At 40.3% G+C, this 12098-nt stretch overlaps 3 protein-coding genes across 3 annotated transcripts in view; 1 reads left to right on the top strand and 2 right to left on the bottom strand.

Annotated features, from left to right (window-relative positions):
* The window catches only part of LOC125985822 (UDP-N-acetylglucosamine transporter TMEM241 homolog), a 2987-nt gene extending 2692 nt beyond the window's left edge, over positions 1-295 (bottom strand). Inside the window, exon 1 of the mRNA XM_049748989.2 lies at positions 70-295. Coding sequence (XP_049604946.1) covers positions 70-141 — 72 coding nt within the window. The 5' untranslated portion in view covers positions 142-295. The remainder of the gene's footprint in view (positions 1-69) is intronic.
* A 203-nt stretch (positions 296-498) lies between these two features.
* nsmaf (neutral sphingomyelinase (N-SMase) activation associated factor) lies at positions 499-7958 on the top strand. The gene is given in 32 exon segments (XM_049748983.2): positions 499-631; positions 1499-1585; positions 1779-1857; positions 1944-2005; positions 2110-2146; positions 2268-2318; positions 2432-2503; positions 2582-2629; positions 2698-2750; positions 2823-2952; positions 3037-3108; positions 3173-3281; positions 3377-3553; positions 3617-3696; positions 3780-3870; positions 3954-4017; positions 4098-4149; positions 4349-4469; positions 4579-4633; positions 4635-4705; positions 4776-4818; positions 5160-5326; positions 5399-5510; positions 5574-5632; positions 5697-5764; positions 5836-5903; positions 5965-6088; positions 6160-6243; positions 6326-6476; positions 6917-7019; positions 7098-7207; positions 7322-7958. Coding segments are annotated over 32 exon segments (2733 nt in total). The 5' UTR covers positions 499-593; the 3' UTR covers positions 7417-7958.
* On the bottom strand, positions 6716-12048 carry LOC125985820 (cyclic nucleotide-gated channel beta-3-like). The gene is made up of 18 exons (XM_049748984.2): positions 11617-12048; positions 11324-11495; positions 11103-11154; positions 10825-10988; positions 10460-10759; positions 10176-10384; positions 10059-10109; positions 9901-9987; positions 9767-9831; positions 9565-9687; positions 9247-9388; positions 9005-9164; positions 8820-8917; positions 8643-8726; positions 8449-8567; positions 8220-8372; positions 7969-8098; positions 6716-7858 (listed from the first exon to the last, which is right to left on the bottom strand). The coding sequence occupies exons 1-18, from the start codon at positions 11677-11679 to the stop codon at positions 7841-7843; spliced, it is 2190 nt and encodes a 729-aa protein (XP_049604941.1). The 5' UTR covers positions 11680-12048; the 3' UTR covers positions 6716-7840.
* Between the last annotated feature and the right edge of the window lie 50 nt (positions 12049-12098).

Genomic DNA, 12098 nt, shown 5'->3' with positions numbered 1-12098 from the left:
CTCATTTTAAAAAGTTTGTTCCCTCCCAAAAAACAAAACAAAACAACATGCGGATTGTGAGGTACTCACCTTATTCGTGAAACACGACACAATGAAAAAGAAGCTAAAGGCGAGGCCGCAGAGATTTCTTTTCCACTGCATTTCGACCTGCCAAAACGCTGCATGACTTCTCCAGCGCAAAAACTAATAAAGGAATATTCTTAGCGTGTTTCCAAAGTACTGCACTGACATTTCACAATCGGGAAACTTCTCTCGGTTGTCACGGCACACTGACACGTCAAGGCGTCTTCAAACAAAGATCGTCTATTCAGGGAAAGTAACTTGCTGGGTCGTATGACATGAGATGATTTGTCGGAAGATTACTAAATGAATTGCTGGTAACTCTGCGGTAAAATAAATATAATGAAGTCGCATGTTGCATGAAACATGAAATTGCAGGGAAATAATTTATAAATATTTCGAAATAGTCAGGGTTTTGATATTTTGTTTGACTCAAAGATCGCATATGTAAGTCACGTGATGTGGAGGAAGTTTCCTTGTTTACAGGCGTGTGACTGAGCTGCTTCGGACCCATTCAAGGATGTTGTGCAGTCATGGCCTTTATGAAGACTAAAGAACGAACGAAAGAAAGGTCGGTAGAAGATAATCTTGCTCTTTTCGTGTCGCGACGTGTCATTGCAGGGAATGACTGTGGTGCTCTCGAATGCGTGGATGAAGTTGCAATAGAACAAAGTCAAGCTGAATGACAGATGCCGAACGTCTTTGTGCCGCTAACATAATTGGACGGGTTTGCAATCGTGCAAATGGAGAAGGATGACAGTGCAGGCTTTTGGGAAGTGGAGTGTTTGCTATTGGCTGGTTTTGCTGCAGGATGTTGACAACGTTGGCCTATGAGGTCCAAAAATGCAAAAGTAATAATAACTTTTTATGTAATTAAATTACAAATGCCAATTTTATTGAATGCTGCAATGTTCTTTATCAGCTACAAAATGGGGGTTGACGTTTTGATCAGTGCAATGCAGTTCGACACTACAGAAACTACAACCACGATAATAAATTTGAAAAAAAGAATATTCCACTCATATCCTAGTTCAAAGTGCTGTTCGGGTTGGATTAAGCAAATTGTGACGTGTATAATATATTAGATTACCTGTTTAACATGTAGGTTTAGTATTCAAATAGGTATTCCAATAGTGTGCAAATAATTTTGCATCGCATTTCAAGAAATATTTGTATACTGCAGTATGCTATGGACTATATTCCACCAGAATGTTTTTGCAATGACAATAAAGATTGCAATTTTGAGTCAAACGAATTTATTTTCAGCAATGTTCGTGCGATTAAAAGCTATCAAACCTGACCATCTAGTATGACGCACCACCCACTTTTTGGCAATGGATGCAAAAATAGATAATTTCCCTGACAATACATTTCTTGGATAAGTAAAGTGAAAGAAAAAAAAAACTGTCCTCACAGATGACTTTTTTTTCCTCTCCAGATTTTCTCTCTTGTTACTGGATTTGGAAGAGTATTATTTTGAGCAGCACACTGCATATGATGTGTCAAGAAGCTCAGATAAGAAGAGGTAATTTATTTTCTACAAGCATTTGTGTTATTTGTGCTGTTACATTGTTTTATTCCAGGAACCTCCAGCAGCTGATCAAACATACTCCAAGTTGTATCTACTGAATATAATTATGTTTTATTGCCAAAGTACAAACAATGTATCTTAGCAGATGGGGTGTGGGATACATTTTTATTTTTATTTTCCCTTCCAGAAGAATCCGAGGGTCATTCAAGGTCTGTTCCAAATCGGTCATTTTCGACCCAGAAGATTTTACAGAACCAATTTTAAAGGTTGTTTTTTTAAAATTGATATTAGACAGACATTTTTTTGCTATTTGCGGGCCCCACTCACCGCCACTCATATGATTTGCCTGCAGATTCCACTGCGGGACTGTAAAGAGATTGAATTTGTGGAAAAAGAGACCAACCCATTCAATGAGTGAGTACATGTTACGACTTCTATATTTATAATATATTTTTTCAATATGATATCTTATTTTTGTAATTTTCACACACTTTTATATATTTATTTTTCCTTCATAGACCCAAACCATCCTCCATTTCAATTCAGTGTGAGCAGGTAAGACTTAGCCCAATCATTTGGACCTTACTTTTTTTTTTTTTTAACTTTTTATGTCCAACTTTTAACTGCTCACATAATGTTGCATCCCAAACGTAAATATGTCTTCCTTTCATTGCAGGTTATTTATATCAAAGAAAACTGCATCATTTCACCCTACAGAAACGAGAGAGTAAGTCTTCTATGAACCCACAGTGTTGATATATGAAAAAAATACCTTTACAAATTATTATTCTGTAAATTAATTCTCTGTTCGCAACTAAACTCAATGTCTTCAATTGAAAGGGCACGAAGACTGTGAACTTTCAGCTGGAAGTGTGGCGTAAAACCGAGGATGTCGTTCAAACTTTACATCAAGTATGTCGTTGGACATTTTGGAATATTTGGAAAGTCCCGTCAGTTTAGTTGCATGATGATTTTTTTCATATTTTCCAGCTGCATAGAGCATCCTGTCTGCAAAAGCTTGGTGATCAGACGGCCATGGTGATTTCACGCTCACTGATGTTAACAGTTGTCATCACACACTAATTTTCTGTGTGTTTACTTTCTAGATTACAGCCAATCTTCAATCCCGATTGGCAAGGACATCGTTTGACAAGTTCTGGTATGTGTAAATACGGATTGAGATTTGTGTTCTATTTTGCATAAAATAAAAATGAGATTCCGCAATGTAAAGCTTTCAGAGTGTCGCAGAGAAGCCTCACATGGAGTGTGCGGTGGAGATGGTCCTACCTCTGGTATCCAATCCTGGCCACGTCTGCGTTACAAATGAGAATCTCTACTTCCAGCCTCTTAATGGATATCCGGTGAGCTGTCTGAAAAACGTGCGCCGACTTCCAGTCTCATAAAGGCAGCTCCAAAATGGTGGTATTCTTTTTTTGTGACTTCAGGAACAGGTCATTCAGATCAAACTGCATCAAGTCAGGCGGATCTACAAAAGACGACATGGTCTCAGACCCTTGGTGAGTGCAACTTCCCTATGGTGTAAACATAAGATTGAGATGTTAAAGATATTCTTTCTTGAAGGGGCTGGAAGTGTTCTGTTCTGAAAACGACTTCTGCTCCGACATCTATCTCAAGTTCTACAACGCGGCGGACAGAGATGAAATTTATTACTTTATCGCCACTTTCTTGGGTGAGGAAGGAAATGCAACGCTGAGAAGAAATACAAATATTATTTGTGTGCTGACAATCACAATCACAAGTTCCCTCCCATTTTTTTTTCTCCAGAGAATCACATGACGGAGCACACAGCAGAGAGTTACATGCTGCAATGGCAGCGCGGGCACCTAAGTAACTACCAGTATCTCCTCCACCTCAACAACCTGGCTGACCGAAGCTGCAACGACCTTTCTCAGTATCCTGTTTTCCCTTGGGTCATTGGTGACTACACCAGTGCACAACTGGGTGGGTTGACAGCGCCAGGAATTTTGAACTATCTTTCTCAAGTAATTTTTTTATGTCTTTTAGATTTGACCAACGCAGCTACATTCAGGGACCTCAGCAAACCGGTTGGAGCGTTAAACCAAGAGCGCTTGGAGCGGCTGTTGGTGAGATCCGCTCCCCTGCAGAATTTTACGAGACGTGAAAATAGGAATAAAGATAAAATACCATCCAACTTTTCTTTCCTCAGCGTCGTTTCCAAGGCATGCCCGAGCCTCGCTTCCTGTACGGCAGCCACTACTCGTCTCCCGGTTACGTCCTTTTCTACCTGGTCAGAGTAGGTCAGTTAATCATCCCGAGATTGTATATAAAACCTCAGCAAGCGCTCAATATTTTATTGTGCGTTTTGTTTTCATTCCCGCAGCTCCAGAACACATGTTGTGTCTGCAGAACGGCCGCTTTGACCACGCAGATCGCATGTTTAACAGGTACATCATTTTACCGTAATTACAAACTGACTTCATTAAATGTAAGCGTCTGCCATGAACTCCGCATTTGTCTTTTACAGCATCGGCGAAACGTGGAAAAATTGCTTAGAGGGAGCGACGGACTTTAAAGAGGTTTGATAGTTGATCTTCTGCTCAGCTGCTTGACTTTGAACATTGTTGTTTGTCATCTGTTAATCTACAACTTGCTGATTTTGTTCTGTTTTTGCCTGAGAGACAAATTGATTTTAGTGCATGAAATTGATGATGCTGCAACTAATTTGTACAGCATGTATCATTTGTTTTCAATCATTTTTGTCTTTTATGTCCGTAGTTGATTCCAGAGTTTTATGGGAATGATGCCAGTTTCTTAGAAAATCACCTGCATCTTGAGCTGGGCCGACGGCAGAACGGAAGCTTTGTCGGCGATGTCCACCTCCCATCCTGGGCCTCGGGTAACTTCCTGTTGGCGTGTGATGACACGTACACCTTAAAGTTTTCCCCCTGAGAGAGAAAAAAAAAAATACAATGCACAATAATCTGCAAATGAAATCTCCTTTCCAGATGCAAGGGATTTTCTGCAGAAGCATAAGATGGCGCTAGAGAGTCAGTATGTGTCACCTGCACGAGTGGATCGATTTGGTGTTTGGTTTCAAGCAGAGAGGAAGTGAAGCAGTCCAGGCTCATAATGGTAAAAGAAGCATCATCATCATGGAATGTAGAAAAATGTGGGATAAACTAACAGTGATGTCATCTTGCAGTCTTCCACCCATTGACCTACGAAGGTGGCATTGACTGTGACAGGTAAGAAACTAAGTTCGCATAAATTATTTAAACGCACTGGAAAACACTTTTCATATAAAAATATATTTAATTGATTACTGATGTAATATTGTAATTTTTTAAGTTTAAATATCAAAATTATGAGAAATAAAATCTGGAAATATTTCACTCTGAATAGTGAATCCATTAAATACATACGTTTTTTTTTTCATCCTTCTCTTTGAAATTGTTCACATTGTCTCCACACAACACCCTTCAGAAGAAAAAAAAAGAATTAAATTGAATTAATGTGGAAAAAGTGAAGTGTTGTGCAGTTGGGAGCTTAACTTGAACTTACACCGCCACCTTGTGTCCTTATGCAGTATTGAAGACCCTAACCAGAGGGTGGCCATGCTGACACAAATACTTGAGTTCGGTCAGACGCCCACGCAACTCTTCACCACTCCTCATCCTCAGAGGATCACGGCAAGGTCGCAGAACATCACCAGGAGCTCCAGCCTCACATCACCCATCAGCGAACTGACCCCAGGTTGGAGTTCATTTCTCCAACAACCAACTTTGACCTGCAAGCAAGAACCAGAAATGTCTGTGTGTTCCTCAGGCTCTCTGAATGAAGACTCCTCCTTCGAGGACTTAACAGAGGAGAGCCGGAAGCTGACATGGTCCAACATGAGCCGTCTGACACCAGCTTCCAGACACAAGATCCATAAAGAGTACGTGCATGGTCAAATACTTGCTCGGAAATTCATATTAGTTAAACTGTCATGAATGTGCAGGGCAGTGACGGCCATCACCGTGACCCGAGATGGAGCTTCTGTTTTCAGCACATCTCAAGGTACGTATCATTTGTCAACATTTCTGTCAGTGTGTTGAGTTTTTTTTTTTTGGTATTGTTTTAGACTCAACGCTTAAAATGTTCTCCAAAGAACTGAAGGACTTTCAGAGGAGCATGTCTTTCTCCAATATGGTAGGTAGATGAAATTGGAATTGGACACCTGCAGTGTAAATCCAGTTGAAACATCTCAACTGTTTTTTCAGGCCTTGTCATCATGCCTGATGCTAGCAGATGGTCAAATTGTGGTGTGTTCCTCATGGGACAATAACGTGTAAGTATAATACACAAAGTTCATTTGACTGTGTGATCTACTCACTTGTTCTTTCCTCTAGATATTTCTATTCCATCCCATACGGGAGGCGACAGGACACATTGATGGGTCATGACGACGCTGTCACTAAAGTGCTTTGGTCCAATGACAAGCTCTACACGGCCTCTTGGGATTCGACTGTAAAGGTGAGAAGACATGGAGGATTCACTTGTCAGAGAGGTGTGAGCAGTGATGATTGTCGTCGGTCACATCTCAGGTGTGGCGGTGTGAGCCGCGTGTTTTGTGCGGTCACAAGAGATCACAATTTGAGCTGCTGGCTGAGTTGGAACATGATGCTGGGGTGAGTCACATACCTATTTTTATTTTTCCCCGTATATCAAACATGTAATTTACTATGATTGGTTTTGTTGTGGGACATTTAGGTGAACGCTATTGAATTGAATCCTTCGGGGACTCTCCTGGTGTCAGGATGCAAAGATGGGGTCGTCACTATTTGGGACACGGATACTTACGGAACCCTCCAGCAAGTCGACTGCCATGCTGCCACCGTCCACTCTTTGTCTTTCAGTCCGGGTCAGTTGGATTGTTATTATGGAAAAGAAGTCATTTTTTGCTTCAATGTGGTTCCTTAAAACTAAGCTGCCTTTAGATGGCGCCAAAGCACTATAGTTTTTATGATATCATCCCCCCCCCCCCTAAAAAAAAAATCACTGCATTGATTATGCATGTTCATCAAACACCCTTCACATTTTTAGAGTACCAATATGTACATTAAAAAGAAAAGTATGGTTATAATGATGAAAACTGTGCAATTGAATGACATTTTTCAAGTTTAATTAGGCCTTGTGCAGAAACTAAAGTCGCTAACTTAAATGTCTAATTTGATTGATTTGTTAAACTTGCCTATTGTATATCCTTAATGGTCTCCATACTTCAACTTCTTACTTTTAATGAAACTGTTGAAGAAAAAAAAAAAACTTACAGTGAAAACTCAAGCGGTTTGTTCTATTTAGACAGTCGACATGTCCTCAGCATCGGCGCCGACTCCTTCATGAAAGTGACTGACGTTCAGACGGGGATGGTGATCTCGTCTGTGAAATCGGAGGAGGAGCTCAGGTTAACATCAACACTCGAATAAATAAATAAAAAAAAAACTTGTTCAACTGAAATCCTCCTCATTGATGCTTCTATTAGGTGTTTCTGCTGGGATGGAAACTCAGTGTTGTGCGGGGGCCAGTCAGGTGACCTCCTGCTGTGGGACTTGATGAGCAACACCGTCATCTCCAGGATCTCGGCACATTCAGGTGCATCTCTCTCCATGAACAAACACGCTTGCACGATTATGTCGGTGATATAATAAAAGTCACGCTCATTAAAGTCTGTTTGTGAAATAATAAATGTCTGTCCTTTGTGCTCAGGTGCAGTCACGGCCATGTGGATGAATGAACTGTGTGGCACAGTGATCACAGGAGGAGAGGATAGAGAAATCATCTACTGGAAGCTGCGCAATTAGAATGCAGACCACATAGAACTTTTTCTTTTTTTTCCCGGAGAAATAAAGCCATCCATGCAACGCAATAGGAAAGCGTCAAAAGCTTCGCCGAATCTTCAGCAAATCATAACAACGGGTTCGTGTCGGTGCATTGCTATATTGAAAGAAAATTGCAGTTATGTTTATGATAACAAGAAGCTGCTAATGCTTTCGTAAGGATTTTTTTTTTTTTAATATTTTAGCTCCGTACTGTGAGCATTTTTGCAATATACAGATGTGATGCTTGTATGCTGCTCAGATTTGGAAAAAGTGATAAGAAAACAAACTGTCTTTTTTAGTGTCTTGACAACCAAGTCATACATGTTGAAAAATACATATTGCAAAACGTGCAATAACATTGATCATCATTGATCAGTTGAAAGCAGAGTCCGCAATGAATCAGGTCTCACGCTTGCTGTTGTTTCTGTGAAGACAAAAACAAGTTACTGCATTAGAACTCAAAAATCATCACATGCTTTGACACTCATGACCAAGCACCATTTTAATAAAAATTGAAAAATGGAGTGGCCTTACCTTGAGTTTGCGGAAGTTGGCAAACGCTTTCATGATTTTTGGTGTTGGTGGTCTGAGGCCAAAGCCAGCCAGACCTTTTGGCTTTTCCTCATCTTTAGCACCTGGAGGTTGTTTGGCCTTGGTCAATTTCCTATGGGCAAACAAACAGCAGTAAATAAAAATAAAAGACAAAAAAAAACCCAAAGACAATAAAAATAAAGACAACTGATCGGTCGGCACAAAAATCCTCATGTAAAATGACTTTGTCTCACCTTCCCTTTCGGGCCAGAACTTTCTGAGACTCCGGGTAGTGCACCAGGATATCAAACAAATCCTTTTTCTCTAAAACAAAGAGATTAGCGAATCCGTACGCTTTGACATTCGCCGTCCTTCTGTTCCCTCCATCTTTGGCAGACTGCAGCAAACTATGAAGGAATCAATACATGTAAAGTTATACATCAGAAAAATAAATAATTATATATATCATAAAGAATATGTGACCTGATCTCTCCAAAGACGCAGCCAGCCTTTAGTGTGACAAAAACAATACTGTTGTCAGGTCCTCCCACCACTTGCACCGCTCCGCTCTTGATGATGTACATCTCTTTACCGATGTCACCCTGCAAAACGATAACACAACTCTGCTCACCATAATCATTTGGAGATGTTGCGCAATACAGAATAAATGTACTTACTTTCTTCACAACAAAATCTCCAGGAAGATAAATAATTGATTTGAGCCGAAGTAGCATGTCCACTAACATCTGCTGGTCACAGCCCTGGAAGAATTTTTTTTTTTTTTTTTTAATTCAGTTCATTTATGGCCATTCAAAGTGTCCGACTCCAGAAATTTTATGTTGAATAAATGTCACCTGAAAGAGAGCAATCTTCTGGAAGGTCGCCAGGTTGATGTCCACGGCAATGGCGGTTCTCATCACCAGAGGCATTTTATCCAGCAGCTCGGACTCATCTGAAACATATCGATAATCAATACTTTGATACTAAGATAACTAGTTTTATTTCCAATTCCAGGATATAGATTCCAGAGTACTCTCACCAAGCATGCCCTGAGCAGCCCACGTGTAGTTGTACCAGGTCCTTACTCTATTCTGGACCACCTTTGAAATTGTGTAAGTGTTCATGTAAGATACGCAGCCATCCATTGATGCCCGGAAATACGTTTGACCTGCTGTTGCTGCTCCAATGACATCTCTCATCTATGATTTAGAAAGATAAAAAAAATAAAAATAACCATAAAATAACAACTGTTGGCTTTGTAACGATTACAATGATCCCAACCTGGCCAATCAGGCTGGAGAACACAAAGACGCCAATGAAAAAGTTGGTCATCTGAAAGGATATCTCATAAGTGTTTGTGGGTTCAGGAAGTCCGCCGATATTGATCAGGCTGCGTACTGCGAAGTAGTAGCATCGGATGTACCTGTGGGGAAACACGGACATGAACTGAGGAAATAATAAAAAATAAATAAAAAATACATAATAAAAAAAAATAATAATACAAATAAAATAGATAAATAAGTAAATAAATAAATAAAAATAAAACATAAAAAATAGAAAATAAATACATAAATAAATAGATAAATAAATAATACATACGCTGTCCCGTTTCCGTTGTAGACCCACGTACTGGTGCCGAGGCCCTGGTATACTGAGGCGACGTAGAAAGCGCACGCATTGATATGGAGGCTGAAGAGGAGGTAGCCGGTGGTGCGAGCCACTCTAGGTTGAAAAGCAATCCAAAAATATGAAAATTAATATAGATGGGAAAACCTGGAGTGACGATTACTGCGGCTTTTACCTCCAGATGTAAGCTTTGGCCATGACACTCTCAAGTCGATCACTGAATTCAAAGAAAGACTCAATCTGGGACAGAAAGAGAATCAGTTCAATAATTACAAGTGGAAAAAAAAAAATCAACAGTGAACGACCTACCCTGATGAAGCGGTTGAGTCGGTAAATGGCAGAAAAGTCAAAGTAAAGGCAGAGAAGGTCAAAGGGAAGGACGGAGATGATGTCAGTCTACATAGAAAGAAATAAGACGGGCATCAGGTCAAAAAGTTTTTATCATTCAACTTTCTTCCTCTTAATACCTTAAAACGAGGTGATTTCCGATAATGTTCCTTCGTCATGGCCCTGTGTTTCTACCAGAGAAATAATCTTGTTATACTTTTATACGGCATCCATCTTAAAACCATAAATTCACTCACAATAATATCACCAGCTTTGACAAACTGAAGCCGAGGCTGCCAAACCATGATGTCCACAACGTTTATCAGGTCGCTCAGAAAATCCAAAGTGATCCAGTATCGGTTGGCCGTGTCGTTATGGAAGGGGAAAGCCAAGCGGGCCGTGCAGAACCAAATATTGTAGTTGTACGCCAGCGCTATGATGCCCAACCAAGTGATGTAACGACGATCTGAGGAGCCAAAACACACTTTTTTGTCAGTCATTTTATTTCTTTGCTTATTTAGTGGATTCAGAGTTTACCCACCCGTGAAAGGATCGATGGTGGATCCCAGGACAGTATCTAGTTTTTCTTCTAAAGGTCGGAAGAGGATATCCAGCAAAGTGAATTGAATATCTGGGAGCATCTTTTTTTTCTTGAGGGCCTCTTCTGCTATTCTTTCCTCTTCTGCTTTTTTCTCAGCTTCCAGCCTTTTCTCCTCATCCTTCTTCTTTTTCTCCTCGGCCTTTTTGGCTGCCTCCTCCGCCTTCTTCTTCTCCGCTTCTTCTTTTGCTATCCGCTCCTCTTCCTTCAGTTTGTGGTATTCATCCTTCTTCAGAATGGGCGCTGAGAAGGCAGATTTGTCAAGCACACTGCAGCCGCTCGGGTTGATTGTTTTGGTGCGTACTTACTGACAGGCGGGGTGATTTCTGGAGAGGTGGCGTACGGATCAATGACTTTCTCTTTGAGCAACTCCGTTTTGTCCCTCATCGTTTTGACCAACCATCTGAGAGTCTCGTCCGTGCAACGGGAGTAGACCACAGGAGGTGGAGGAGGTGATGCTGCTTTCTCGTCACTGGGAAGGTGACAAAAGAATGTACAGTCCGACATTAATTTCTAATGATTTGGCAATGAGTGATTTAAATTAAATTAATCTGATGTCACTGGAGGACAACAATGTTATTCTCACCCTTCTGCTCCCTCTGGACTAACAGGATTTGCAGGAGCCTCTGGGGCAGGAACTGAAATAAATAAATAAATAAATAAATAAATAAATAAATAAATAAATAAATAAATAAATAGAAATAAACTGAATTAAATAAATAAACTGGAATAAATAAATAAATAGATAAATAAATAAATAAGAGGTAAAGAAACGTGATGGTCAAGTTTGATGGTATTTTTCTTTACCTGGCTTTGGTTCTTCTTTCTTGGGTTCTTCCTCTTTCTTTTCCTCCTCTTTTTTGTTCTGGCTTTCTTTTGCTGGTTCCTCTTTCTTTTCCTCATCTTTTTTGTTCTCTTTTGCTGGTTCCTCTTGCTTTGTCTCCGCTTTTGGTTGAGGGGTCTCCTTGATTTCAGGAGGCTATGGACACAAAATGAAGCTAAATCCATTTGTCTAATATTGCTGAGAATATAACGCAAATGGACAATGTTCAGGAGCACGACTCAAAATAGTTTTCAGAGTAAGTGAAAGGCTTACTTACCTTAGCTGCTCCAGCTGGTGGAGGCTCAGGAGCCCCAACAAGCGCCTTTAACCTTGTAAACATGGCCGAGTGCTGTGAAGGCTTCTGTCAAAATATCTGCTGATATTCCTTTTTTACACAATTTTGTTGCTCCTGAATCCCGGGCGACTCTGGTGCTGTCTGACTCTCACATCAACAAACAACGGACTGACGCAATTAATTCCTTAAACCTGAATAATTCCCTTCTCTGGCAGTCGTCACCAGATCAGTCGGCACAAACATCAGTCGGTACCAAGAAGGCTTAACTGCTTTTTGTCTTGTTAGCAATGATATGAACATTTCTTTCGATTTTTTTTTTGTTTAATAAGGGACCTTGAATAAAACGTTTCAAATTCACTCAACGGAGTCCAAATAAACTCCCTAAATTTATTTTGGTCCTGTATGTCAGACAAGGTGCCACTCTGGATAATGGGATTATGGTCAGAACCTCCTGTCCTCCCTCT

This window comes from Syngnathus scovelli, chromosome 18 (assembly GCF_024217435.2).
Source record: "Syngnathus scovelli strain Florida chromosome 18, RoL_Ssco_1.2, whole genome shotgun sequence".
Classification (NCBI taxonomy): domain Eukaryota; kingdom Metazoa; phylum Chordata; class Actinopteri; order Syngnathiformes; family Syngnathidae; genus Syngnathus; species Syngnathus scovelli.
Note: the sequence above shows the minus strand (reverse complement) of the source record. Positions and strands in the feature narration are given on the sequence as shown.

Bases quoted from the DNA above. Each gene is read 5' to 3' on its own strand.
- LOC125985820 (XM_049748984.2), bottom strand. From the start codon at position 11,679: ATGTTTACAAGGTTAAAGGCGCTTGTTGGGGCTCCTGAGCCTCCACCA. The intron at 11,496-11,616 runs GTAAGTAAGCCT...TTGTGTCCATAG, and splicing joins CACCAGCTGGAGCAGCTAAG to CCTCCTGAAATCAAGGAGAC. The intron at 8,727-8,819 runs GTGACATTTATT...AAATTCTTCCAG, and splicing joins AGAAGATTGCTCTCTTTCAG to GGCTGTGACCAGCAGATGTT.